The sequence below is a fragment of the Agelaius phoeniceus genome, chromosome 3, assembly GCF_051311805.1.
Source record: "Agelaius phoeniceus isolate bAgePho1 chromosome 3, bAgePho1.hap1, whole genome shotgun sequence".
In the NCBI taxonomy this organism is placed as follows: domain Eukaryota; kingdom Metazoa; phylum Chordata; class Aves; order Passeriformes; family Icteridae; genus Agelaius; species Agelaius phoeniceus.
The window spans coordinates 47,660,792-47,688,611 of NC_135267.1; the positions used below are offsets into that span (position 1 = coordinate 47,660,792).

Consider the following 27,820-nt stretch of genomic DNA (forward strand, 5'->3'; position numbering starts at 1 on the left):
CCCCCAGTATTTTTTTCTTCCTCAACCTACTGCCAGTGTGTCACTGGGAGATGAGTATGCAGCATGTTGTCAAACCACAGGAAAATGAGAAGCAAGGTAAGTCCCTGAGAAGGGGGATCAATTCCAGGACATCCCTTTTCCTGAGAGCTAGAGCAGTACCATCCTCACTGGGGTGTGATGAGCACTGCTGGAAAGATGAATGGTCTGTGCTGAGGATCTTCCAATGACAGGACAGCTATTCATTACTTCTCTATGCTGCCCCTGCTGTGGATGACTCTCTGCCTAAAGCAACTAATGCAAAAAATCACGTTCTGCAGTTTGTGCAGCATTTCCTGATAGATGACAGATTTGGAGTGCTAGATGGGGAGGAGAAAAATGCAAGCTTGGCAGAGAGCTTGCTAGCAGAGCCCTGCCTCATGGTTTTCTGGCCCTGCAACACATGTTGGAGGCTAGATGGTTCAAGAGAGTCTGCAGTCCAGTATGGCAGAGGTGTCAGTGAAGGGAGAGCAGAGACCAGGGGGAACACACCAGGCTGGTCACCTGCAGGTACAACACATGCCCTGCCCTCACATAAGGAGATCACACACAGCTTGTGTGAAGGGGGGGTGTGTGTTTGTCTGACAGGGATCCTCCAAGGTGCTGCCCCTCATTCAATGCCTGGAACTGGAGACAGAGAGACAGTGCACTGCTGTGAAAGCACAAAAATTCCCAAATGTGTTGAGCACTGCCCTGAAGCCTCCTGCTTGCTGTAGCTCCATGGACTTAGCACAGCCCAGATGCTTGTGTGTGGTTCCTGATGGACACACAGTTTCTGTGCTTAACTCTCTTCCCAACACACTGATTAAAACCCCCAATGCCTCTCTCTGCCCAGGCCTCAGAAGCTTATTAAACAAACTGACTTTGTGCTGCAAACAAATTACAGCATCAGATAAAACGTGTATTACGGACAAGCATGTTAATAAATCTGATAAGACAAATCACCCCAGCTGACAAGGCAGCCCATCTCCTGCTCTGAAGGCAGATTTTGCATCAGTGGGGGAGGGATTTCTCTCTTCTTGTTGCTGGAACCTGTTTTATTACAAACCAGCACATCAGTAACCCCATGCATGGACACAAACAGCAGATTGCATTCATCAGGTCAGGATGACCTGTCTTTGCCCCAAAACAGAGTACTAATCTGCAGCTTTTATCTCCGTCCCTCTTTTTTTTTAAAAAACATTACAGCCTGGGGAAAGCCTTTTTTGGTTTTCTGCACTGCTTGTAACCACATGAAACCAAAGGTGCTGATACAATTTATGGTTAGAGCAGCAGCCCCGAGCCTGAGAGGATTTTTGTGAGGCTCAGCCCTATTCTTGGGACCTCTGCCCGACTCTGCCCAGGCATTCACACAGGTTATCTCCCAGGAGGATTTCCCTGGGAAAAATCAATCCCTGGTCCTGTTTTAATTCTTTGCTGGCTTTAAGCGGGTCATGTGATGAGAAGGAGCAGAGGGGGCTGGGATGATTGAGTGACCTTGAGATACAACTCTCAGCATGGTTTCTTCTGAGGCAAGCCAAAATCCCGCAGAGCTTTGGTCTCTTTTCAGATCTAAATCTTGATGAAGTAGAAACCTCTGAAATTCATGCCCCAGAGCCACTGCCAGCTCGATAGTGATCCTGTTTCTGGAAATGCTACAAAGCTGCTACCTCTTGTACCTTAAAACCAAACCCAGTGGAGGACTCCAAGCTCTATGACCCAAAAGCTCGGGGACCGCTCGGGTTAGCAATCAGGGAATGCAGTGTGGAATTGGATTGCTGCTGGGGCTGCAAAGGGAAAGCTGTAAAAGGTAAAAACGGAGTGCTGAAGCAAGCATGAAACAGGAAACGAGTCAGCCTCGGCAGGCGATGATGAGCGCCGTGTGGGAGGGACCGTGCGATCACATTTTTTGTGCTGTGAGAACGAGCGAACGTGGAATGACAAGCCTGGCAAACATCAGCGATGAGGAGCAGGCTCCGCAGGCGGACCCCTCCCAGGAAGCGGCTCTGAACACCCCTCTGGCTCTCTCCTGCAGCCCCCATTCCTTTCCCCTCCTTTCCCTTCCTTTCCCTCGCCCTTTCCCTCGCCCTGGCCGCGCTCCTTCCCTCCCAGGGCAGGGCAGAAGGCGCCTCTGCAGGAGCGGAGCGGGATGCCCCGGACCCGCTGGCTGAGGACCAGGAGCCCTCTCTCCTGGGATGGCTCAGGGAACCGCAGGTAAAGAGCGAGAACAAAGCCCTGGATGCTCCAGCCTGCAGTGCAGTCAGTCACAAACAAACCAGCTCTGATTAGCTGGTGAACAAGTCTCTGCAAAGAGCCTGGAAGGGGAGGGGGGAAAATCCCTGCCTATTTCTAGGAAATCAAACTAAGAAGCATCACTTGATTTTAAGAAGGGCAGGAAGGAGTTAATTCTAAGTGTTAAGGAGGCAAAAATGATCTGTGAGTTTACAAACACGTACTAGAGCTCCCAAAATAGCTCTGACTCGTCTGGAAGGCATCAGAAAGATCCTTATTGTTTCATGTGTGCCTAGAGTGGCACTACTGCAAGTGCTGCTGGTGTGTGCAGTAGAAACATGGCCTGGAAAACAACTCTGCACTTTTTATTTATTGAGAAAATTTTAAATTTGTATCAGCTGCTGCTGCTTAATAGTAAAAACTCAAACCCAGTGCCTCTGTGGAGCACTGGCACTCTCCACAAAAATGCCATGTGCTCGGCCAGAACTCCACTTAACTGTGAACCATATCAGTGCAAGGATAGCAGAACTTTGTGGGAAATCCTTTGCTGGGGGTGATGGGAAGTTTGTCCTGTAGGATACCAGAAGTTTTAAATCTTGCCTTACAGGGCTGACACAAGCATCATCACCAATGGAAGGGAGCAACACTCCATGCCCGACACTGTGTGTGGGGAAGATGTTGCAACATCAACAGCCAAAAGAAGCAATGGGACAGGCTGCAATACAGTCCCCCAGTGTAGCCTTTGAAATGGGTGTCACTCCAAACAGGCATGTTTTTCCCCTTTGATTACTCATTTCCTCTAAAAGCAATAGGAGCCAAATGCTCATTACAAGCCAAGAACTCTTTTTTGTATTATTTAATGGCAGTGTATGGCTGCTAGTCACACACTTTAAATCATTAGTGGCATGACCATCTCTTTTCTTCCCGACAATTGCTGAGAAATGGCAGTGCAGACAACGAACTGCTTTTTATTTACCTCTCATAAATCAGGAGCAGTCAGGCCTCCTTTGTTCAAACCCAAAAGAAAATAAACCGGTCAGTAAAACATTACCACCAGTCTAAGTAATACCCACACAGGTCCAGGAATCCTGCACTCTAGCCTGCTGGGGCTCAAAGCATCCCCATCTGTTTCCTTTCAAAATATTTAATCAGAGACAAAAGTGACAGTGGGGGAAGGGAGTAGGAGATCAAGCGAAGCTGGAGAAAACCACCTCTTCCCCATGCCAACAATGAGCTCTGTACTAACACACTTAAGCCAAAAGAAGGATGGCTGCTGAGAAGAGTGACCAGAGACTTTAATCTTCAGATTTTGCAAGGAAAAACATTTCCTTTCTCCCACAGGAGCTGCCAGTCTGGAGCGCTCCCTGTTCCCCTCCCCTCTGCTGGCCAAGCTTTCCTCCTGTGTCAAAATTCCCACTGAAGCAGTAGTCAGCTAGATAAACACAGCAGTCCCCAGATGCATCCCCTTGGAGGCTGAAGTAATAGGTCATGGGAAACAAGCAGAGGCAACCATTTCCTCCTGATACTGTGGTCTCCAACAAGCATTGCTCAAACTGAAGCTTAACTAAACAAGCCAGAACTGAATTCCAGTTGGAAAAAAAGATCCATTGGTGCATTAGAAACCATTTTTCTCCTGCAATAAATCAAAGGTCTTGGGCTCACCCTGGCTTGGAAGCCAGGTTAATTGCAATGAAATGTAAATTGAGTGTGTGCTGCTTGGTCAAAAAAGCATCCCTTCCTACTCCTTAAGGAAGGGTCCTAAGCTAGGATCTTGGGAAGCAGCATGTGGTATCATCAAATGTAGAAAATGCAAATCACAAAGGGACAAAAAATATTAATGAAAGTAGGAAAACCTTTCTACATGATACCTGTGGTTACAGCTCTTTGGGTCTCTCTTTTAAGGAATTCTGTAGCTCTGAGGACTTCAGCCAGACTCGGAGGTCAGGGGAAGGAATTATTGTCCATTGCCCTCAAGTATGGGAAGGATGGATGACTTTCCATACTGGCACAAGGAGATGAAGCCAGGCAAACATGACTCAGATCTCCAGATCATCAGCAATGCATTTTAAAAGCCAAAGTAATTCTCCCTTCCCAGACACTTTTTCCTCAATACAAGTGATTTCTGCCATGAAAAAAGGACAGAAGATACCCACAATGCTCCCTCTCCCTGCCAGGCCTGGTGTTATACTTTTCTCAAAGTTTCTCCACCCCAAATTGAGTGATTTTTATTTAAAAATCCAAACTTCTCCTCTATATCAGTCAGGTAGGTTTTCACAGCTTTTTTAACATGTGAAGGGGGCAAAACTATTCTGAGAGATTTAAACTGGGAGGCAAACAGGTCATCATAGGATTTCCTAGGGATCAGGAGCCTGAAGAGATTTGGCCAGAAGTAGGTCACATATTTGTCTATGAAAACAAATAATTAGTCATGTAAAACTATACATTGGGTGGTTTCCAAAGGTAACAAAAAACATGGCAGCAAACCAGGCAGAAATGGAGATAATATAGGACACTGTTTCAAAGCCATTTTGCAGACTGGACCTGCCTGCCTTGTTCAGGGAAAACTCTTCTTGTTTTACACAGGAGAACAGCAAGCAGGCAGCTTTCTGTCTGCCAGAGCCTCTCCAGACACTCTTATTGCTCTAGAGAGAATGACACAAGACTATTTTTTTCTACCAAGAAGCAATTCCCACCCTCAGGCTGAAATCAATAGTAGTTAAGGCTCTGCATTAGTATCTGTCATGGGTTCCTCAAGGACCTCACTGTCTGACTGTGAAGCAGGAACCTTTCAGGGTGGATGCAGCCTGTGCTCCAAACCCCTGTGACTGTGTACTGCAGCTTGAGAGCTGCTGCTGCTCCCAGGCCAGGGCAAGGCATGCTGGAAACTCTCTGGCTCCTTCTGTCAACACTTAGAGAAAAAGTTACAGAAAGAGGTTAGCTGTTTCCTCAGAATTAATGGCAGGGTCCATGCTGAAACAGGACTTCGCTCAAGAGAAGAAACTCACAACAGGAAACCCACAAAGAGAGTTTTTGGTGATGTACAACAGGGTTTAATGGGATCCTCCCTGGCTTTGGCACTGAAAGGATGGAGTCGTGTTTACCAACACATATTGAGCAAGCACGACCAAAGTACTGCCAGCAGAAAGAGAACAAAACTGTAGCTCTGCAGCTTGGACCAACATCTGACAACTAAGCATGACTTGTAAAGAATAACTAAAAAGAGCCTGTGACATGGCTCAGTTTGAACACACATGCTTTTTAGAAAAAGCTACAAAACTCTTTGACACATTTCTATAGTGTAACAGTGGTGTGAAGGAAGGGAGGAAAGAAAGAGGAAACAGGGCAGAAGGAAGGAAGTGGTGGAAGGAAGGAAGGAAAAGAAAGGAAGGTAGGAAGGTAGGAAGGTAGGAAGGTAGGAAGGTAGGAAGGTAGGAAGGTAGGAAGGAAAGAAAGAAAGAAAGAAAGAAAGAAAGAAAGAAAGAAAGAAAGAAAGAAAGAAAGAAAGAAAGAAAGAAAGAAAGAAAGAAAGAAAGAAAGAAAGAAAGAAAGAAAGAAAGAAAGAAAGAAAGAAAGAAAGAAAGAAAATAGAGTGCTTAGAGAAGCAGCTCCGTTGCACAGAGGCACAACTCTTTGATTTGTTTGAAATAAAGAAAGAATAGTACAGGAGTGATAATAGTGGTTAGTAACTACTAGAAGGCACACTACAAATGAAATACCCTACATACACTTTTCTGGATCACCACATTCAGACTCTCATAACCAGTAAGTAAAATACCCTCTTTGCTATGGCACCATGAAGATCCTGTCTTTGCTGTCATTTCCAGCTGTGTTCTCACTTATCACCTTTGCTTCATTTTGGTTTTCAAAGAAAAGACAACGAAATAAGACATTCTCTTTATGACATGCATTCAGCAGTGAACTTCTGACTAAGAGTTAATGTGAGTTGAAGATTTACTGAAAGCAGCTCTGAAGCACAGGAGAGAGAGCTTTTCAAAACCACATTCCACTCTTTCCCTGCCACAAGAATGACACTCAGTGCTGCATTTACCTTGTCTGGCTGTATATTCATTGTCTTCAATCAGTCTTGCCAATCCAAAGTCAGCAATCTTGCATATTAGGCCGTTGCCCACCAGGATGTTGGCAGAGCGCAGATCTCTGTGTATGTAATTCATCCGCTCGATGTACGCCATGCCCGCAGCCACCTGCCAGCAGCAGCAGAGACAAGCCATGCATTTAAAACAAACTCAGTTCATACATGGGCTATAAAACACCCACACCTCAGTGCTCAGTGCTCTGGAGACAGACCTGGGCTGCCATGTCCACCAAGTTCGGTAACTTCAAAGCTCTTCCTTCTCCATCCTTTAAGAAATCTAGCAAACTCCCTGTGAATGCAGAGTTGACACAATAGAGAGATGTTAGGAAGACAACTCATCTGAATGGAGGTGCAGTAATATGTGCAATATTAAAGACAGCAATGTTTCAAGTTCAAGGGACAGTTTCAAAAAACCCCATGATATCTCCAAGTTCTCCTATTGTACTCGCTTCACTCTTTAAGTTGGCTTGCAGAAGAATGTGCAACTAGTACAATGAGAGTTGCAGGGAAAGGAAACAGGATTGTTTTAAATTTTCCTGACCATTACTGAGAAAGTTGATCTTTCCTAACTTTTCCAGTGCTCTTCAAAACTACATAGCTGCTGCTCTCTAAAGGCCTCAGCTAACTGCAAAGCAGCAGCTCAGTTCCAATCCACACAAATTATGGAAGAAGTCAGATCCTAACTCAATGTGCTCCAAAGGAAAGGTCAGCCCAGAGCCTGGTGAGCCCAAGGGGGATAGCATTGGCAAAGGCTATTTCTCCTTAGAAATTAGTGGTGCTCCTCCCCTAGGTAACCCAGAACTAAATACAGCATGAATCATTAATTTTAGAAGACAAAGAAGAGATGAAATGAAAGCAACTTTAGCAAAAGTTATAAGAACATCACTTTCCTGTGCAAGGGAAAACAAGAAAGTACCCTCTTGCCTTAAAGAAAGAGCCTAGGATGTGTAGCTTCTGTCCTAATCTTGTATCTGAACAGAGAAGTGTAGCAGTCTCCTTTAAATAAGGTCAGAGAATTGGTTTAAAAAATAAAGGAAAAAGAGAGATGATTAAGCGTTTCTCCCTTGATAAATTGTCAGCCTCAAGCACAGATCCAAAGATGTAAAATGTTACAGTACAAACCAGTAAAGTAAGCCAAAATAAACCCCATACTTCAGAAGGGTTTTGAAAAGTCTTTCTTTTTAAAGGGAAAAAGCATATGCTAGTCACTGAGACATATGATTAAAGTGTGAGTTAGTCAGGGCTTGGATGCCTCTGAGGAGGGAGGTGGGCAAGCACCTGCCAGGAAAATAAAAGTCAACTCCAAATAGACTGAAAGAATGCACTTAAAATTTCAGAGTGTATCCTCCAATGTACAATGAAACTTCCCTGTGAGAACTTATGTTTCCTATTTGGTTCATTTGCTTTTCCAAAACAAGCAGATTTTTTTGCTCTGCTCTCAGCACCCTGCTGGAGATCTGATGGAGCAAAAAGTTTTCTTTTTCTCATTTTACTACACTGTTACCAGCTAAGTAGCTTAAGGAAGAGACAAGGGGGAAGGGGAAAGTGAAGGAAAAAGAGGAGGGAAAGAATAATATGTGCAAATCATGTATTAAGATGATAATGGGGTGGACTGAAAGGGAAGTGTCATCTGGGAATGAGGTGCAGTGACAAGGTTCAGGATTGGCTAAACAAGGAAACAGAAATCCTAGGCCAACAAGTAAACACTTGAAAGAAGATGTCTTAAGAACTCTCTGATGCCAGGAAAAGCTAGGATCTTGGGAAGCAGCATGGGGTATCATCAAACCTACAAAATGCAAATCTTATCAGGGAAGTTTGGATGCTGATGCAGTGGGAATCACTTAGCCTGCACCAACTTGTCTTTCCCCCAGCTAGTACAGATTTTCTTTGTGCATTTTGGGCCCAGTTCATAGTGGAATTCATAGCTCTTCTGAAGCCAGAGGTGACTCTAGTTTCTTGTTCCCTCTCTCCTTCCTCTCATGCACCCTGCTGCACCTCCCTCTGCATCCCCAAGGAGAAACAACAAAGAAAAAATATTATCAAGCACAGCAGCTCTGGCTTCACCTTTACTCATGTACTCTGTGACAATATAGATAGGCTCTTCAGATACCACAGCATAAAGTTGGACCAATTTGTCATGTTTTAGCTTCTTCATGATTTGGGCTTCCTCTAAGAAGGATTCTGGAGACATGGTGCCAGGCTTCAGGGTCTTGATAGCCACTTTAGTATTTCCATTCCATGTACCTACAAGCACAGACACTTAGTTAGATTAAATATCTTCTGCTCCTTTTTCTGCCTGATGCCTAATGTAAGCAAGAAAAAAATAGCAAGGACATTTAATATAAAATTTTTTGAAAAAAGTTTGGTTTCCCATGTTGCCTTATCATTATATTCCTCCCACACCTCCTTCATATTTTAGTCTTTTTCTGTTACACTGAAAAATAATACTCCCATTGGCACTGGGGCACAATTGCTGTTGTCCTACTCAGACAGTGTTTCCAGTGATCTCCACAGAAACCTTCTCTGAGTAAGAAACTTGGGACTGCTGAAACCCATCTTCGTGTACTCCCTTGCTAACAAGTAATTGCTCCAGACTACAACACAGCTCCAGTCACAGATTTGGACAACAAAACTGGTTAAGCCAGAATTTCTCATTTGCAACACATTTTAACATTTTGGTTTTGTTCTGAGTCAGATTAAAAAAAACAAACAAAACAAAACAAAACCACAAAAAAAAACCTCAAACAAAAAACCTCCTGAGAAATAAACCCTGAATTGATTTCAATTTAGAAACACAGGTGTGTTTCCAAACTGAAATGTGTCTTTTTCCTTCCCCTCCTTATCCCCAGGAGCTGCTGACAGAAAATGAGGTGTCCCTGTCCACTTCAGTTTGCTCTTTACTGGTGGTCAGCACTGAAATAGACAAGTTGCATCATTTTTCACCCATCAGCTACCAAGCTTTCTGGAACTTCCAAAAGCCTGCACAAGAACCTGAAGAGAAGTGGGGAAGGCTGACTCAGGGCATCATGCAAAAGGTGGGGCTTCACTTGGGTATTAGAGGAGGACTGGAAAGAAAGAAAACCCAGGAGACCTATTAAGGTAAACAGTGGGGAATTTTTTTTTTTTTTTTTTTTTTTTTTTTTTTTTTTTTTTTTTTTTTTTTTGTGGGAAGGAAAAGGAAGGACAATTCAAATGGGCAGAAATACCCCTTTCCTACTGCCTTCTGGTTGTCCTTTGCCCAGACTAGCCAGAACCCTGCTCCAGAGTCAGGGCTGACATGGCTCTGAATGTGATCTGTAGATAGGGAGCTGCTGTGTGATAAGGCAGAACAACACTAAATTACTTCAGGAATTAATCACATTAAAAACTACTCCTCTGAACTTAAACATGAGGACAGCAGAAAGCCCACAAAGTATACAAAGGCTGTGTCATGAAAAAAGGTAACTTGTAAAATAACCCCGTTTGTCTTTGTTAAAAGTACGTGAACAATAACAGGGCTCAGCTGCTTCATGGGAACTGGCTGGGCCAAAATAACTTTATCATGAGCTTTTGCAACCTGCCAGAATATAAATGAGCCATAAAATGGGTCTTTTTTGTGCAAATGCTCAGGTCCCAGGTCTACCTTGCCTGGCTGAGGATAGCAGAAGAGCAGTGGAGGAGCTGCTGCTCCTGTGCTGCTCCTCACTTTTAAAGGGCAATCCCAAATGTCTGGCAGGGCTTGAGGCACATATTAGTCAAAAGTGTGCAGTGCAAGTTGGTTTTCATTATGCCTTTATTTCCTTCTGCCAGTTCAGTGCCAGCTGTCACTGAACTGACAGTTCACTCTACTGTCAGTGGAGTAATGCCTTGAGTTACCACCTCTGCTACACCAGCACGCTTCAGAAGGACTCCTGAAGCCGTAATTTCTCTCAGTCCTTCAAACCAGAGCTGAAGCAGGACTTTGCTCTAGTGGCTCTCCTGCTTAAGCTGGGAAGGATGTGGTTTTACCTCTAATTTCAAGCAGGGTGGCCAAAATCTTTTCTGATGGGTGACAGGGAGCATGTTTTGTCTGGAGTCACTGAGGCTCCAGACTGCAGTGTGCCATCAGTCATGGCCACTTTGCAGAGGTACCACAAATTATATGAACTAGGAATAAAACCAGGAATAAAAAAGTGAGTTTCATGGGCACCAGACTGGCATTCATAAAATAGGATCCCACCTTGTGTGTTAACAGGATTGTGTACTATCTGTTTAAATAAAAATTCCAGGACTTGTTCTATTACCCTGAAGTGTTTTCAGCAAGTCTGTTTTTAAATACTTTTATTAATTTCTCCAGTTTAGAGAAAGAAAATAAAACAAAAATGCTAACTTATCCTCTCAGCCCTGATTCCAGTTTAAATTCTTATATTTTCTTTTTCTGTTTTAGTATATTTTTCTAATAGAAAAGTAGCATAGACTTCCCTCTGAATTCTTCCCATATGTAGTTAGTTACTACTTAATGTGTTTTTTATTAATTTTTACTGTGTTCATCTACTCCAATTTGGTAATGCTTCAGGGCTGTAAACATATTTTTTACAATACATTAAGAAACAGAATTTCATAATTGTAATCATAATTTTTGCATTTCTGACAGCTACTTGGTACTGGTACTTGGCACTTTATTTCCCATAGCTGTTTTTTTTTTCTCTTTTGTACATTTGTGCCTTTAACTTGTCATATCTGTTTAAGGTCTATGGCACATGGAGCTGACCACTAAGTATTAACATCAGAAACTTGTGTGTGCATTCAAGATGGAGAACAAGAAGGAGAAACTGCAATTATCTGGAAATGTGAATAGAAATGTAGGCAGCTTTCTTTGCAACAGGTCAACTGCAATTCTGTGAGATTATATAAATTTCTCTATTTCTAGTCTATAAATTCTGTAAATCTCACAGACTTGCTGCTGGGCTCCCTGCTGGAGGATCCACTGGTTGTTTTGGCTGTACATATTTTTGTGTCACTGCAACAAAAGGAGTGGTCAAACTGCCTCCTCAAATTTTTGTGAAGAAATAACATATAGTGATTCTTTATTTGAATTGGTAATTTTAGAGTCTATACAGAATGCAATTTGCCATAGAAATTGAGCCACATCTCGTGAAATGGCCACTATATTGTGTTTCAATGCTATGGCCATACTAAGATTTATGTATATTGTAAATTGCTGTTATTTTATACTCATTAAAAGAATGAGGCCTGTGATGGGCAAGTTAAGCTGGCAAGTGTGCAGAAAACAATGTCAGTGGATTTGGAAAAGGCCAATATTTCTGGACTTCAAAGTGGGGGTTCAGCTGGGCCTGGCAAGTTTTGCCTCTGTTGTCCCTGGTCTCTATATTGAATTACTGGGCTCTGCTGAAGACACAAATTGCAAAGAGACTTGAAGAAGTGGATGCATGGGAAAGCTAGCTTGACAATATCAACTTGCTGATATTTGCCATTATTTTTAAGCTGGGAGAGTGGATGGAATAATTTTCAGGGTCTGATTCCATCAGTGCTACAATACACAAGGAAAGAAAAATGTCTACTTACCAGATTAATTTCTGGTTAGCCATTCTGCCTTACAGGTTTAGCATCATTCCTATTTTAATACCTAGCAATTGTGTAGTCACCCAAATAAACCCAAGGCAATTAATGAATTTTAATGCCTTAACCTCTCATACCACTGTGTGCAAATGAATGGAAGCTTCCCCATGGATTACTGTGTTTATGTTTGATTGTTTCGGGCAATATAAACTAACATTTCACACTATTCTGATCTTTTAGCCTTAAGATCTAGACTTGAAATGTTTATTTCTGCCAAGAGGGCCTTAAAAGATCCATCCAAAGCAAAATATATTCTCTGCCTTACCACGCCACACTTCAGCGAAACACCCCTGACCAAGCTTCTGTTCCAGAAATAATGAATCACGTGCAACTTCCCATGCATCTTTAGCCAATCCAACAGTTTGTGGGGTATTATTCGTAGCAATCACAGTTAAGTTAAAACACAAACCATCAGCTTTCTCTATAGGAGAGGAAATTAATAAAAAAAACACACTTATAATCCAAAATTATGCATGCATTGAGAAAGATGGAAGGTGAGGGTCTCTCAGTGCTGCAATAAAGTTCATTTGCAAACACTGGTTTTTGGATGCTGAAGATAAGGAATTCTTTTGTTAGCCTGCAGTATAAAGCTTTTTGGTATAGCTAAGAGATTACTATGTGAGCCTTGATTTATTATTAAGACAGTGGTAATTTGTCAAAATCAAGATCTTCCAAGGAAACATGGATTTTCAGTTTTCTTTTGCCATCAATTATAGTGAAAGTTGAAGATTAAAGAATTTCAAAGTCAAAGACATGATTCCAAAGACATTTTTCCTAACAGTTTGAGCTTTACTAATTTTTTTTCTCATGGGTCACAATGTCCTCCTACATTTTCACCTTCCATCTTGTAATCCCCACACAGCGAGCTATTTTAGAGTAATTATTTTGCTCCATACCCATCCATACTTCCCCAAACTGCCCATTTCCCAGTCTCTTGATCAACTGTAGGGATTCTCGTGGAATTTCCCAGACATCTTTGGTTTTGACAGACAGATCAGTAAGCCTTGGCATTCCTTTATGACAGGGGACTACTAAGCGGCAGCAAAGACCTGCAGCTCTCTCTGATGGAGCCAGAAGTGAAGCCAACAGCAAAGGAGAGGAAAGAAAAAAAAGTGTGACATGAAACAATTACAGAAAGCAAAAAAACAATGCTACTCACAACAGCTGTTAGTTGCATACCACAAAGCATCCTGGAAGATTAGGAATTGAACAATGAAACATATTCATTTGAGACGGAACAGGAAATATTTTAGTCTCTGCACAAGCTGAAATGGAAGGTGACCGCCACTGGTTTCTCTTGAAGACTCAGGATTTCCCTCCTCCCACAATGCTGCATTAAGATAACCTCTTGAGTGACTGGTTTACTATGGTACATTATAGCTTTTTAAAAATAATCTGTCAATTACAAGCTGAATTGTTTCTGAACTGAATAAAAGAAACACGGAGAAGATGAATTACTTCTTTTTCTGAAAAATCGCAGCCATGAAAATTTGGTGGACTTTTTGTAGCCTGGGAAAAGATATTTTCCATATTTTGCTCTGTGAAAAGGTGGCTTTGTAGGTGTCATGCAAGTCTGACATTCTTTCTAGAGCAAACCTTCATTAGGATATGCAGTACCATACCTCCAGACTACCCTGCCTGGATCCTACTGATTATGCCTCAATGTTGCACAGAAATGGCTGCTTCCAGATCTATTTGTTCCTGCATCTGTGCATGGAAAATGTGCCACCCAAATAAGCTGACCACAGGAAACTAAAATTTTACATATACCAACTGGTACAGTGAGGTTGTAAATTATCTTCCTTATAGGTGAGTTTTTATACCTCATTTAGCTTGAAGTAGAGTCACCAGAAATAACTAGAAATTCTCCCTGGCAGCACACACCCATCAGGATTTGGGTGGAGAAGACAGCCAGATGTCTAGTATGAATAGCATAAGAATGCAGCAGACAGAATACAAAGAATACAGAAAAAATGCCCCGCAGAGAAGCTGATTTCCCAAGTAAAAATTATGAAAAGTTTTTGAGCAGCAAGCATTTGGGGTAATCTGTTAATAATATTATGAAAAACTAAAGTAAAGGGAAAAACCCCAAAGAGCAAATAATTCAAAACACAAATTTCTGCTTAAAAACTGACCATGCTGAGAAGCATGGCAATCTTCTGTGTAAGAACCAGTTGTCCTATGCAGAGGTTTGGGGGGCTTTGAAGTTGCATTTGTTGTACACCAATTACCAGTGACAACAGGATGTAGTTTTGAGTGGACAGTGCCTGCCACACTTTATTCACAGGAATAATAAAAAAAAGTTTGGTGGGTGGACACAAATAGTGTGCATAAAGAAACATGCATATTGCCTTATTTATTTAACATAGTTTAAATGTTAATACTTTGCACATAGAACAAAATTCCAGTGGGAAAATATATTTAATGTATCTAATACATGCAGACCTTTTGGCCATTGTTTTAGGTGACTGAATTCCACAATGCAATTCCTATTTGCTTTATTAGCAATAGTGTGCTGCAAAATGGCACATCTTAGCACTCACTTTTTCACAGGGAATTCATGCTTGGAGATGTGCAAGTCAAATTTGGTAATTCTGTTTGCTTAGAAAAGGGAGAGCTGACAAAACCTTTAGCACAGTAAAGTGTTAGGTTTTAAAAGCTCTGCTGCTGTATCCTGTGAACAGCACTCAAAGACATTTATAACTCTAACGGGAAAGGGATAACAGAAGATGCATTACAACAAGCTAGAGTCATAGATCAAATGACTCTTTAGGGCATCTTACACATACATCAGCTCAGCAGCAAACACTTTTGTTTTAAAATACTTCAGAGTGCCATGTATTATCTGAAAAATTACCTGAGTAATGCTGAACCAGCTGCTGAAGAGTTTCAAATTGTGCCCGAGTTGTGATATAATATCCACCATTGTCAAGTTTACGAATCTTATAATGTTTGACATGATCTCCTTTCATATCATCCCAGTCTCGAATAGACAGGGAATAGGCACCTGTTCCAAGCAAAGGAGAAATAAAAAATTGTAATTAGCTTTTAGTCACAAAGATTTTGGTTTTCTGGTCAGTTGCTACAAAGTGAAAGAGAAATTGCTTCCAAAAAGCTCACTGTATCCTGAAAAAGATTAACACAATGAGATAAGCATCAGAGAAATCCTGGGATGTTCACAGCATGTCCCTTTCACAATGTTCTAGAAAGATACCGGGACTTCTGTGTAAATGAAAACTCACATTTTAACATTTACTGCTCCAGGCTGTTAAATTGACTTTTCCTATTCTAAGTGTCAGGTTACACTGCAAATACTGTCCTTTATGTAAATGCCAGTGGGTGGTAAATATCAAGATTTTCACAGGAAGCTCTGGAGATAATGACTTTATATGTGGGTAGTGTTGTTACCTGGATGGATCCCAAACTTCTTTATAAACAACCAAATAAGCATATTTTGTACACCACAGTCTTTGGACGGTAATACTACACCAAGACTGAGCACCAGTAGATCTGCAAGAACTTCACATTTAACTTCCCAAATCCATGTGGGGCTTTAGAGCTTACTAGTGGGATTCAGATGCCCTAGCACAGGGATTAAGTGCCATGTGAGGTGCCTCAGGACATGCTGCTTGGCAGTTTTCCCACAGGCTGTCACATTTTCCAGCCATGTGGATGCCCTGCAGACATTTGAAATGGCTCTGGATGCTCAGGGCCATGTGAACCTCAGTTGATGGGCTGGATTTAGTTTCAGGTGCAGTGGTGGCAGTCTGCAGGTGGGCTGAGGGTTTGATTTACACACCCATGCATAAGCCCCTGGTGCTATGAGGGTGGCTGAATCCCAGCCCAGTTTCCATGAGAGTTATGGCACTGTGGCATAATGCCAGTGTGGGCACTCGGTGTCTGCAGTCAGGGGCAGCTGAACAGAGCCTCAGCTTCCTGCTGGCTGCAGAAACAGTTCAGCCACCTCCATGGGGACCTGCACCTTCAGGTGACTCACTCTGGAGGACAGTCCTGTTTTACAGCCAGTGACACATGTGTTGGTTGTAAAAAACCCACTTTTTTACAGCGTAACGCAGCATCTGAACAAAAACATGGCCCTTTTCAAAGGCAGCAAAGAAAACAAGTTCTCTCTCATGGCTCAGACAAATATTGTGTTTACTCAAGGGAATTTAGGCATTTAGGAATTTAGGAATTTAAAAGGGAAGAGGAAACTGTCAGCTGCAGAGAGCTCAGGAAGGCCCTCCTTCTGGAGCCTCTGCTGCTTTTACTGGTAACCATGTCAGCTAAGGGCAGACATGGTAACCACCAGCAAACAGTGTTTTGTGACATGAAAGGTGGTCCCGTTGTAAGATGTCTTTCTTGGATGTATCCTCAGGAAGAAGCCTCCTTGACCACATTAAACAACAACAGGTTACACTGGTGGGTGGCTCATCTCTGAGGGAGATGCAGTGAGCAAAACCCCTCTACCCTGACTCCAAGGACTTCTCAAATTCCCTGTTGTTTGTCCCCTATATAGGAGGAAAAGAGGCAGCACTTAAAACAGATATTCTGGTTTATTCGAATGGGAGGCACCCTTAAAGGAGTGTCAAGGGTTGTTTTATGTATTTTTTTTTAAATTTTATTTTAGTTTCATTTATTTATTTTGGTGGGTTTGGAGATAAATGATCTTAAAAGTCCCTTCCAAATCCAGCCTTGCTGTGATTCTATGATTTCTAAGCGTAGACAAATACTGTTTGTTTAGGACAGTTTTCTGAAGAGGCTCTCCCAGAGTCAGTACATTTGTCTCAACTAGGAGTTCAAAGCTTTTTGGTGATTTGCAAGCACATCTTGTGCATGCTTTGTACCACCACTTTGGGCTGTACATTGTCAGCCTCCTCTCAGAATTTTCCAGGCAGTCTTCTCCACCTCCGCATTTTTGAGTTTTGATCCACTGGCAGCAGCTGTATTTTCTTTAGTCACGCTCCCTGCCTATCTGCTCACTATTTTAGATTCTTTAGGGAAATGTAAACAATCTGTGGTTCCAGGTCTGCAATCAGAGCTGTGTGGGTGGCCCTCAGTGGACCCCCGCTGACCTCAGATCAAGTTGCAGGACTGGAGCTTTAGCTCAAACCTGGACATAAACAAGAACCAAGACGTATTTCATTATTCATTTATTTAGCCTGTTGGTTATCTATACTATTCATTATTCTCTGATGATAAATTTAAATACAAGAGATAGAAGTAATAAAAATTTGGGATAGAAATACGACATTACAATATATCATGCTAATGATTTTTTAAAAAAAGCCAAACAACTAAAACCAGACAGTCTTGAAAGGTGGAGATTGAAACCAGGTGAAGGATTATACAGACAAGAGCTGATGAAGCACCTGGGTAGTCAGGCATTGAAAAAATGAAAAGCCAGCTCCATATGATTTATTTTGAAAGTAAGAAGAGAAGGCAACCATGATCAAGGGAAGTTAAATTCATGCTGAAATCATCCATGATGATACTTCTAACAGGATCCTGATTAATTTTATTATTGTTATTATTTAAAGCAGAAGGGACAATTCTAGGTCATAGAACAATTCCTGCCTGAAGCCCACAATGGCTGGTTGGGATAGGGCATTTTGAGAAGACTTACAGCAGAACACATCACTTGAGCCCACCCGATTGATTTTTTTTCTCTCTCTTAAACAACAAGCTCTCTGTTTTCTTCTAACAACATACTTGAACACCACAAGGATGAAAAGGGAAATAGGCATTTTTTACAATAAAATATACATGTCTGTTTTTTTCCTATAGCTTTGATGCAAACTCCGCTTGAAGATGTAGAGAGCCTTAAGTTCAAACACAGAGAAATTAAACTTGCTGCTGCAAGTCCATCCATGATGGATTTCTACATTTCCCCAATGCATTTGTGTCTCACAAGAAATTAGAAAAACCCCTGACTTAGCTAAGTAAACAGCACTGCAAAACACATCCCCTATCACTGTATAAAACCTGGGGAAGCCAGACTAAATTGATAATGTGGTTTAGAGAAGTGTTTGTTTTTAGGATCCATGGCTGCATATGAGTGAATTTTTAAACTTGGCACAGAGTGGGATGAAGTCCTGCTCCTCACACACATCAGAGCAACTGTTGGTGAAAAAAAACAGGTGGAGGCTATTTGCAGAAAAAGAGCAAGTTTGAGCCTGTCTTGCTCCTGGTGAGAATGCCTCACTGCTATGGGAAGCATGGTGAAGCTGTGGGGTGACAAGAAACTGTCTGCCTGGAACAACAGCAAGTCAATTCAGATTTTGCATCAAAAACAGTTTTCAGAGTTAGAGGCAGCAAAGGAAGAATCCAGTGACTTCGGGAGGTAATGATGCAAAGCTTACTATTTTAGAGGACTGAATGCAGCATCTGAAGATAGGTCAGGGAGAGAGGAGTGCAAATACTGCTTCTCTCCTTTAAACTCCTTCACTAGCCGTGACATTCTGCATGCTAAACCTAGCTGATAGTGTGCTCTGATCAAAGCACTGGCAAGTCGGTGCTTTAATTATGTGAACCATCATTAGGCTACAGAACTTGTATGGAATTAATTCTAGTGACTTATGCCTCCCACAGCTTTTGTTTTGGATTGTTAGTTAATTGAGAAATAGCCAGGTTTGTTTTTGGTTAGTTGCAAGTTTTCTGCTCAATAGTTGTATGAATTAGAAAGATCTTTTTATACATGTGAAGCTTTTGAAGAAGATGTTGACAGGCTTTGTGAGCAAAACGTAAAAGCAAAAATAGCACCCGCCAAGAAAACTGGAACTCCTCCAATATTTTTAAAGGGAAGGAGGAAAATACACCCTTCCACTTGACTTCAGCAGAATGGATACAGTTGAATACTTTATGAATATATTAATTAGAAGTATATTCAAGTCTTTTCCCTGTCAATATGTGAATTTAAAACTGCTGCATTTTTTTTTCTCCTTTTTTTTTGTTCCCCCCAAGGATCCAGCATTTCAAAGGATCACACCATGTGGCTTGCACTGCAGATACCATGGGTTGAGCGTGACTTGTACTTTGGTTGTTTTCTACTTTGAACACTCACCCTAAGACCTAGGATATCCAGACATCCAATTCCCTAAGACAGATACATGCAGAAATGATACTTAATCTCTGCCTTCATACCACTGACAACAGTATTTCACACACTCAGCACAATTTTTCCCATATTATCTTCCCATTCCCAGTCAGAATGCCCATCCTACCTTTGGTAGTTTCGCTTTCCCGGATCAAGAAGGTACCTCTGGGGTTTCCAAACGACAGCAGCTGCCTCTCGGCATCCTTTCGGCCCAGCTTGCCAAAGTACCACCTTAGGGAAATACCAGAAATAGTAAGACAAAATGTGATGTAGCAACATTAAATAGTGTCACAAAGCCCAGACACGGAGAGGATTTTGTGTGGAAACTGTGCTTACTCAGATACAGTGGACCATTTTTGTCACACTGTCTCTTTTATCATGCTGGAAAGCCAATGTGACAAACCACACAGTAGATGTTCCCCGTGCTGGGCAGCAGCTCTTTGCATTGAGCCTGTAATCAGCAGGTGCTGAGAATGTTTGGTGTCCTCCAACAAAGGCCAGACTTGGACAGAGAGAGGCCAAGATGTGGTGGGTGGAGGGTATACACAGGGAAAAAGGCAGAAAACTGTCTCTGCCAAAGAGCAGTATTTGTACAGATGTTGCTATAAATATTTTACTTGTATAGTGATTTACTAGTACTCGATATTTTTGTTGCAGCACAGCTATAAAATCTCAGTAGAAGGGTGAGATTCAACCTTGATGAGATTGTATATGAGGCTTTCAGAGGCTTTTACAGCCTTTTTTCCTTCCTGCAGCAACGTTTTTGTGTTGTTCCACAATCAACCAAGGACAACCTGGAGTACAGACTCCAGTAGTACCTGCTCAGCTCTATAAGCTCCTCCACTGTATCTTTTATACTGGAAATAATGTGAATACACACATCACTCCTTTTCTTTGCATAGATGGGCCCTCATTAGAGCTTTGTGTATGCATTGTGGGTATCCTACCTATCCTAGGATTTGTATTTGTTGATACAACATGTCCTCTTTAATGGACAGTTTGCACACTAATTGACTCAAAATATTTTTACAAGTTGGTTCAGGAAAAGCAAGGACACCTTTTGGTTAAAGCTTGAAATTAGCTGACAGTTGAAAAAAGGAAGCAGACCTGTGTTCCTTTGAGTTTTCTTCCTTTGTTTTGACATTGAAAAAGCACTGAGCTCGTGCTTCTTTTGTTACTAATTACCTAATTATTTATCAGTGCAGTTAAGAACTAAAATAAATATAACGTAAGTCATTTGAAAAATCGCTGCAATCAATCAAAACCAACTCCTCACACTGCCTTCTAACACAGCATTATGGGTCTTTAGAACAGAAAAAGAAAACATACTCCTCTGCTTGGATGGAATCGACTGGAGCCACATAATTACTGGGAATGTAACCAGTTTCTCCTGTTGTCAAGGAACGGGCCTCCCACCAGTCTCCTTCCCTGTGGAAACAGAGGTGAGGAGGAGAAGTGAGAGCAGGACACAGCTGTACAGACAATGATGTGACTTTGTCTTCAGTTCTCAGTCTCAAGGTTGTTTATTGTATGTTATCTATAAAATTCTTTCTCCTGTCCAGCTGAGGTCCGCTCATCAAGACAGTCCAGGCATTCTGCCTGCCCCTGGGGTGGTGTTATGTCTTTACACTAAAAACTACCTATACAATGTTTACAATTACTTTCCAATACCTATCACCTATGTTAGTGAGCTTCTACTCTAAACCAATCTAAAAGTGCCAACATTACAGCAGAAGATGGAGGCCAAGAAGAAGAAGAAGGAGAAAGGCTGGACATGCCCAGATCCCTCCATCTTGCCCCCTGAATCCCCATTCTAAAAATCCCAAAATCTACTTTTTCATCTCGTGATAAATTCAGTATTATTCTACTTAATTTGTTGTGGCTTGCAGATCTTCATCTAAGGTTGGTAACTTGCTCCATGGGTTATAATCAAAGCCACAGGCATTTTGGGCTCTGTGCCAGGGCTTCTGAGCCCCCTGGCAGGGGTCTTGGCTGCTCAGGACAGCCAGAGGCAACTTTGCTAACAGCACCCAGAACTGCATGGCCGTAAGAGGCTACAGCAACTCATCTCTTTATCACCGGTGTGCTTCCGAGAGAGCTGTTTGCATCTAAACCCCAAAAAATGTACATATTTCTTTACATCTAGAATTATTGCAGCAGTGATTAGTACTGTAGCCTTTCAGATGCAGCATAATGGCACGAAGAGGCAGAATAGCCCAGTGTAATCAGGTTTGGCTGAATTTGGACTAGAATATTGAAAACTGTATCCATAGCAATTATTCTAATACAGACCCTTGAAAAAGCTTACAGGAAAATTGCCAAATTGAATGCTGTGTCCTGATTTTGGCTGGGAATGAGTTAATTTTCCTCAAAGTAGCTGCTGTGGGACTGTGTTTTGGATTTGTGCTGGACACAGTGCTGCTGGCTGATAACACAGGGATGTTTTCATTCCTGCTGAGCAGCATTCCCACAGTGTCAAGGCCTTTTCAGCCTCCCACCCGAGCAGAGAGGGGGTGGGGGTGTGCAGGGATCTGTGTGAGGGGACACAGCTGGGACAGCTGACTCCAGCTGACCACAGGGGTATTCCATAACATATGGCAGCATGCTCAGCATGTAAAGCTGGGCAAGAAGAAGGACAAGGGGGGAATGTTTGGAGTGATGGCCTTTACTTTCCCAAGGCATGGTTAGGCATGATGGAAGCCTGCTTTCCTGGGGATGGCTTTCCTGGGGATGGCCTGCCTATGGGAAATCATGAATGAATTCCTTATTTTGCTTGGCTTCTGTGCATGACTTTTGCTTTACCTTTTAAACTGCCTTTATCTCAACCCATGAGATTTCTCACTTTCCCCCTTCTGATTCTCTCCCTGATCCTACCACGGGAGAAGTGAAGCCCCCCACAGGGGCTGTGTGGGGTTGAGTTGTTCTCTGAGGTTAAACCAAAACACAGTGTCACATTCACTGCTAATTTTAAACTTCTATGAGCACAATTAATCTGAAACCCAAAGATATCAAAAAGCCATCTATCAACATGGCATTTTAGATGGCCCTGAAGGATCACACTTCATTGTCTAGATTCCCTCTGCTGGCCACCTGGAGGAGGTAGCACAAGACTAGGCTGTATTTTCAAATACTTACAAAAAGCTCTTTTTCTACAACATTTAAATGTGAAGAGTTTCATGCAGGACAGTCTGAATGCAGCATTCTGTAGGCTTAGCATGAATTTTTGTCTTACTTTGGTGCAGACAGTGGGACATGGTACTGCCTTTCAGAAAATGCACATTGCTGCAGGCTGAGCAGCTTTAAGAGAAGTTTATTTCTCAGCTTTTTGCAGGATGCAATGATTGGGGATTTAGAAATTTCTATTTCATTCTCAGCTCCAGATTAGCCAGTGTTTAACTCCTACCACTACTAATAGGCATTCTCTTTTCTATTTCTGGACTGCTTAGAAACTCTTTCTCAGTTCCCCTCTCTGTAAACCAGAGCCTTGTTCACTAAATAAAACACTTATTATCAAATGTGACTGGAGAATTCAGCCTCTTCTGGAAGCAAACAATTACAGAAAACACAATGTCTAAGCTATTACTGGAAGGAAAGGTTGTGTCAAGGTGAATTCTTTAAATTTTCAACTTCACTTTATTTAACAGTTTAAAGGAGCACAAACTCTATGGAAAACAACGAGAAAACAGCTGTGCTTAGTCAAAAAGGAGACGCTTCCAATTTTACAGTTCAAGAAACATGAAGTGCAAATAGCTTTTGCAGAGGTTGACACTGTTTTAATACACCCTGTGTGCACTAGTATGTCAGGCAAATGGCCCTTTTTGTTTGTGTCTCTAGTACTGCCAGTGAAGTGCTAACCCTTCCCCCATATGCTGCTGTAGAATATTTCTGAGGCATTATGCCACACTGAGCTTGATAAATTGTACCATTCCATCTCCTCCTCACTGTGCAGAGAGTCCACTAGATGGAGGTATTTTGTCGTATCTAGGGAGGAAAAAAGCTCTCCTGTGGATGGTCCCAACGTCAGGAACAACCCCCTCTGCTTTGACAGAGAAGCTTACATCTCTCAAAGCACTGCCAGAAAGGAGGAGGAATGCAGGCTTTTTTCACAGCTCCTAATTTCAGACCTGCAGCTGAGGTAGGAGGCAGCTAGTCAATGGGGCCAGACAGGGTGTGGTGGTGGCAATGCTGGGGATGGCCAGTGCTTTGAAGCCCCAAAGTCAGGCTCTGATATGAACCACTCTGCAGGTGCCTCTTTCACCCAGACTGCCTTTAGTAAAATTTCTGGGTTCAAATCACAGGGATACCCCCTGTATGTCATTTCAGGTGTTGTGCTGAATGTTTACTCCAAAGCACAAATCAAATTTAGGTTGTTGAAAGCTAAAGCAAAATCCAAATCCAAACCTCTCCAAAAATTCCAGACAAACTACTTTTTTGCACATATATGCTTTCTGTTTGCAAGCAGCATTGGCAGGTGCTTAAAAATGGGCTTATTTCATGTAGTGGGCTTATTTCATGTGAAGAGAGGAAGCATTCTTACAGAAAAGCAGCTTTCTGGAGATTGGCTGTCACTGCTCCAGAGGTGTGGTTTATAAGCAAATACACCTAACTACAATGGGAACTGAGCTTCTATGATCCTACAGGAACATAAATGAATGCCTGGTCTTTTTTCCTTGCTTAGAAATCCTTCTTCCAGGCTGTAATTACCTGCATCAAAATGCATATACTGCAGCCACTGACATGAAAGGGAATCTCTCTGTCTCACCAGCTCCAAGGATGACAGCTCTGTAAGTCCTGGTGAGCACCACCAGATTCCACCAACTGGCATGTACAAGGTATTTATAATGTGTGGAACTTCTTGTTCCAGGTTATGGCATAGTTTGTGCAAGGTTAGGAAAGCACAAGGCAATGTGAACAAAAATGGATCATAGGTTTAAAAAGGGTTTGTTTCCAACCTCTAATTTAGAAGCAGAAAGGTTTTAAACTGCTGCTCCCTCTACAAATTGTAACTGAAGTTTCTGTGCTTTCATCTACATCAAAGCTCTTTGGCTTCATGAAATATTCCACAGAATTACCTGATTTTTAAAAAAAATTCAGTGCACATTGAGCCAATTCCAACCCTGCAGTCGCTATATTAAAATTAACAGGAGCTGCACCAGGGGTGAATTCACCTCATTGTCACATGTTATAAGAAAAAAAGAGAGGACCAATATCACAAAGCCTTTAGAAAGTGACATACTTGGTTGTTAAGCCATTTTTACCTCTACATGATGGCAGTAGTGAACATAACACAGAGCCTGCCACTTTATGCTCTTAGCCAAGAATTACAAGATGTTCAGATATAGGTCAGTAGCACAGTGAGTTTTAGAAGTTATTTTTAAATTGCTAAGGGATTTTTTTTTTTCTATGGGCAGTTGATAAAATTAGTTTTAAGTTGATGATTTCCAGGATGGAAATGTGGTTTTCATGTCAGATGCAGCAGAACCTAGGAAGTTCTGACTGCATCACCTACCTTTAAAAGGACAAAAAATGCTTTTAAATTTGGCACATATAGCTTTTGTGAATCAGCTTTTAGTTCATTTCTGTGTAGGGATACTTGCAGCAGATTGGAAAAAATGTTAGTACATGCCTTGCAGGACCTCTGTAGCTACTGATAAAGTACAGAGCTGGTAGTCTCAGTTCTGAATCTGGGGTTACTGTAAGAGGTAAGCAGTAAATCACACAATCTAACACTTTTTTTAAAGTAAAGCTGCATGTGGTTGAAGTGTTTTTTCCCCAACAATACAGCACTTTGCAAAAGTGCACTAAATGCAAGGATGAGAAAGTAAGCATAGAGTAAGTTCCCTCCATACTTGAATATCCAAAATGAGATTTTACTAATAGCATAAGTAAATGTTATTGTAAACATTGTAAGTTTGAAACTATTAAAAAGTAGATTCCCAAGCCTAAAACTTACGAGCTGTTAAGTATCTGGAATTTTTCTCCTTTGTGAAAACTCAAGTCATCTTCTGTTCTTGCTTCATAGTCATAAAGCGCCACAAAAAGAGTTACACCTAAAGAAAAAGATAAGTGGGTTATACTCCATCATAAAAGACAGGAGGGAAAGGAACCCCAAGAGATGATGTGGATAAGCCACAGGTAAGCTGCTCCAGTTGCTGAGGAGCAAACCAAACTGAACCCTCCAACTTTTGAATGACTCTCATTTCTCTGGTCTTATGCAGCCAGTGGGCACTCCGCGTCCTTCACTCTGCACAGTCACAGCATCCCAAGCAGGCAAAGGGGGTTGAAGAGACAGTTTAGACATAGCCATGCCAAATATTTAACTACTGGAGGTGTCTCAGCCCACACTTTACATTCCCTGGTAGAGGGATGAGGCAGTTAGCCAAATTCGGCATGTACACATAATTTCTCAGCCCCAAGTGAACCTGCAAATTAGCAAAGGACCCAGCTCCACCCTACTTCTATTCTTCACACTATTTCATGAAATAACTCTTCCTAAAAGCAACATGCTGAGACAGTCAGGCTTCTGCTGTAGACACATGACTGACACTAGGAGCACTAAAATAAGATGTTCAAGCTCACCTGTTCCTCCTCTTGTACGCAGCGTCCCTGTATGAGAGGAGGAGTTGACTCCACCAAACACAGTCAGTCCTTGGCCTCCTGTGGCATGGAAGTTGTTGTAGTTTGGGATTGAAGTCACACCAAAGCTAGGATAGTGCTGAGGAGTAGGATCTGTCCCATAGCGGTAGCCTGAGCTTTGAGTTAAACTGCCATCCCTCTCGTCAGTCAGTTTTGTTGCTTCTTTATCCTTACATTGCACACAGCCCATTATCTAAAATCCTAGGAGAGGAAGGAAAGGATAGGTGCTCATATGATGATGCTCACCAGATGTCCTTCAAATACACATATGATGAGACTCTAATTAAGTTCACTGCTCAAAAGTTAAATACTTTGGGAAAAAAAAAAACAACCTGCAGTGGTTTGAATATAAACAGCAACATGTTGGGAAAAAGCTCACACAAAATCTTCCCCTCAGTTTTCCATTGAGGCCTGGGGAAGGGGATCCTGCTTGCTCTGAGGGTAGTGGCAGATCTTTGTCCAGCCCTGACAGGCAACATTTTGCAGAGAGGGACCAAGAGGATGAAACCCATCTTGCTCACCCTCTGCCAGGAGATGCAACTGGCAGGAGAAGGACTCAGCCAAAAAAGTGCAGCTGGAGGTGTTCAAGACTGCCCTCAGAACACAGAATCAGGCACTTAGCTTGTGGTTCATATTTGACCTTGCCAACTACACTGGAGTGGACTTCACCTAAAGACCAAACCCTTCTTCCATTGCTGGATCTCTGCATGGCAGGCAGAAAAGCAGCCAGAGTGAGCTAAGAGTTATTACAGCAGGAAAGTAGGAGGGAGATATCAGAGGGCACAGCTGACAAAAAAAAAAGGAAGTTCCTTTTCAAGCAATACCAAATTGAAGGCTAAAACCACTGGTAGCAGAAGGTGGGGCTGGCAAAGGCACATGTTAAGAAACTAGAGAAAGTCCCAGAAAAATTACCACGTCAAATGCAGAGCAACTCCAAGTACAGATTCTGCACAGGATGAAACTGAGAGGGTTTCAAAAATTACAGCTTCAAAAAGGCTGCTTCAAGTGTTTTTTAATTCTTGTAACCTCTTGTTCAGCACCCTCATGGGGCACTACCAGCCTGGGTTAAACTCTTTTTACTTTCGAGAGTTTATTTTAGCCTCTCTCTGCATGAAGAGAGACAGAGGGTGATTCACCACAGCTCAGAAGCAGTCCTGCAAGGTTAGTCCTGTTACTTGGTGTTGCCTTTCATCTGCTAGCTCTAACTTTCTCTAATCCATGTGGTGGTGTTACTGAACTCTTTCCTATTGGCCCAAGTTGAACCTAGACACAAAACCTGAGTTTCTGGAGTTGGGTGGGATGAACCTGGGCAATCAGATACTTGTCTGGATGCCTCCTTGATCTGAACCAGTACAGTGACTCTTAGATGCAACCTGGCACACAAACAACGTACTGTGAACAGTGGGGCTGGAAGAGAAGTGGCAGAAAAAACCCTAAAAAATTGCTTAATAGACATACTTTTTTCAGAATATATAAATAGACAGGGAGAAAATGCAGAGAACGGAAAAAAAAATACAGTGAAGTACTATTTGTTTTTTGCCCCACATTTCTTTTCACATTTCAGACCAATATCTGTCACTCTGGGTAAGTAAAAAGACTATGCTTTTTAAAATTTTGTAATTTTTCTGTAGCTGCCAGGCTGGCTATTTTCTGTGCCTTATCCCAACATCAACACAGGAAACTGGTTTTGACAAACTTATGGGATTCAGAAAAAGAATGTTTCACCAGTGCTAATGCTTGAAAAATTATGCAGCAGCTCCCTGTTTTTCTGTGACAGTGCACAGTCTGGATACCTGCTTCCCACATCTCACCTGCCTAATTAAAAAGAAAACCACTTCTGTTGAAGGGTATTTTCTACAGTTTGCAGATACTTCCAGTTATTCTACATGTCAGTTCAGAAAAACAAGCATCATTTTGTTTGCCCAATGTGACACCCATCCACAAGAAGGACTAGAAGGAGGATCTGGGAAAATACAGGCCTGTCAGTCTGCCCTTGGTGCCCAGGAAGGTTATGGAACAGCTCATTGTGAGTGCAATCACAAGGCACACACAGGATCAGGCCCAGCCAGATTTGGTTTAGGACTGGACACAGCCCTCAGTGCCATGGCCTAGTTGACAAGGTAGTGATCAGTCAAAGGCTGGATGCTATGATC

At 42.1% G+C, this 27,820-nt stretch overlaps 1 protein-coding gene across 4 annotated transcripts in view; it reads right to left on the reverse strand.

The window, feature by feature from the left end:
* The window catches only part of FYN (FYN proto-oncogene, Src family tyrosine kinase), a 138,018-nt gene that overhangs the window by 14,613 nt on the left and 95,585 nt on the right, over positions 1-27,820 (reverse strand). For 2 of the 4 annotated variants that reach the window (XM_054629021.2, XM_077175207.1), the window contains 9 exons: positions 25,611-25,868; positions 24,985-25,081; positions 20,361-20,459; positions 19,159-19,262; positions 14,796-14,945; positions 12,835-12,999; positions 8,405-8,584; positions 6,553-6,629; positions 6,296-6,449 (listed from right to left, as the gene is read on the reverse strand). In XM_054629021.2, coding sequence (XP_054484996.1) covers positions 6,296-6,449; positions 6,553-6,629; positions 8,405-8,584; positions 12,835-12,999; positions 14,796-14,945; positions 19,159-19,262; positions 20,361-20,459; positions 24,985-25,081; positions 25,611-25,857 — 1,273 coding nt within the window. In that variant the 5' untranslated portion in view covers positions 25,858-25,868. Of the gene's footprint in view, positions 1-6,295; positions 6,450-6,552; positions 6,630-8,404; positions 8,585-12,203; positions 12,360-12,834; positions 13,000-14,795; positions 14,946-19,158; positions 19,263-20,360; positions 20,460-24,984; positions 25,082-25,610; positions 25,869-27,820 lie in introns of all 4 variants that reach the window. The other 2 variants (XM_054629023.2, XM_054629022.2) reach the window with 2 other exon arrangements.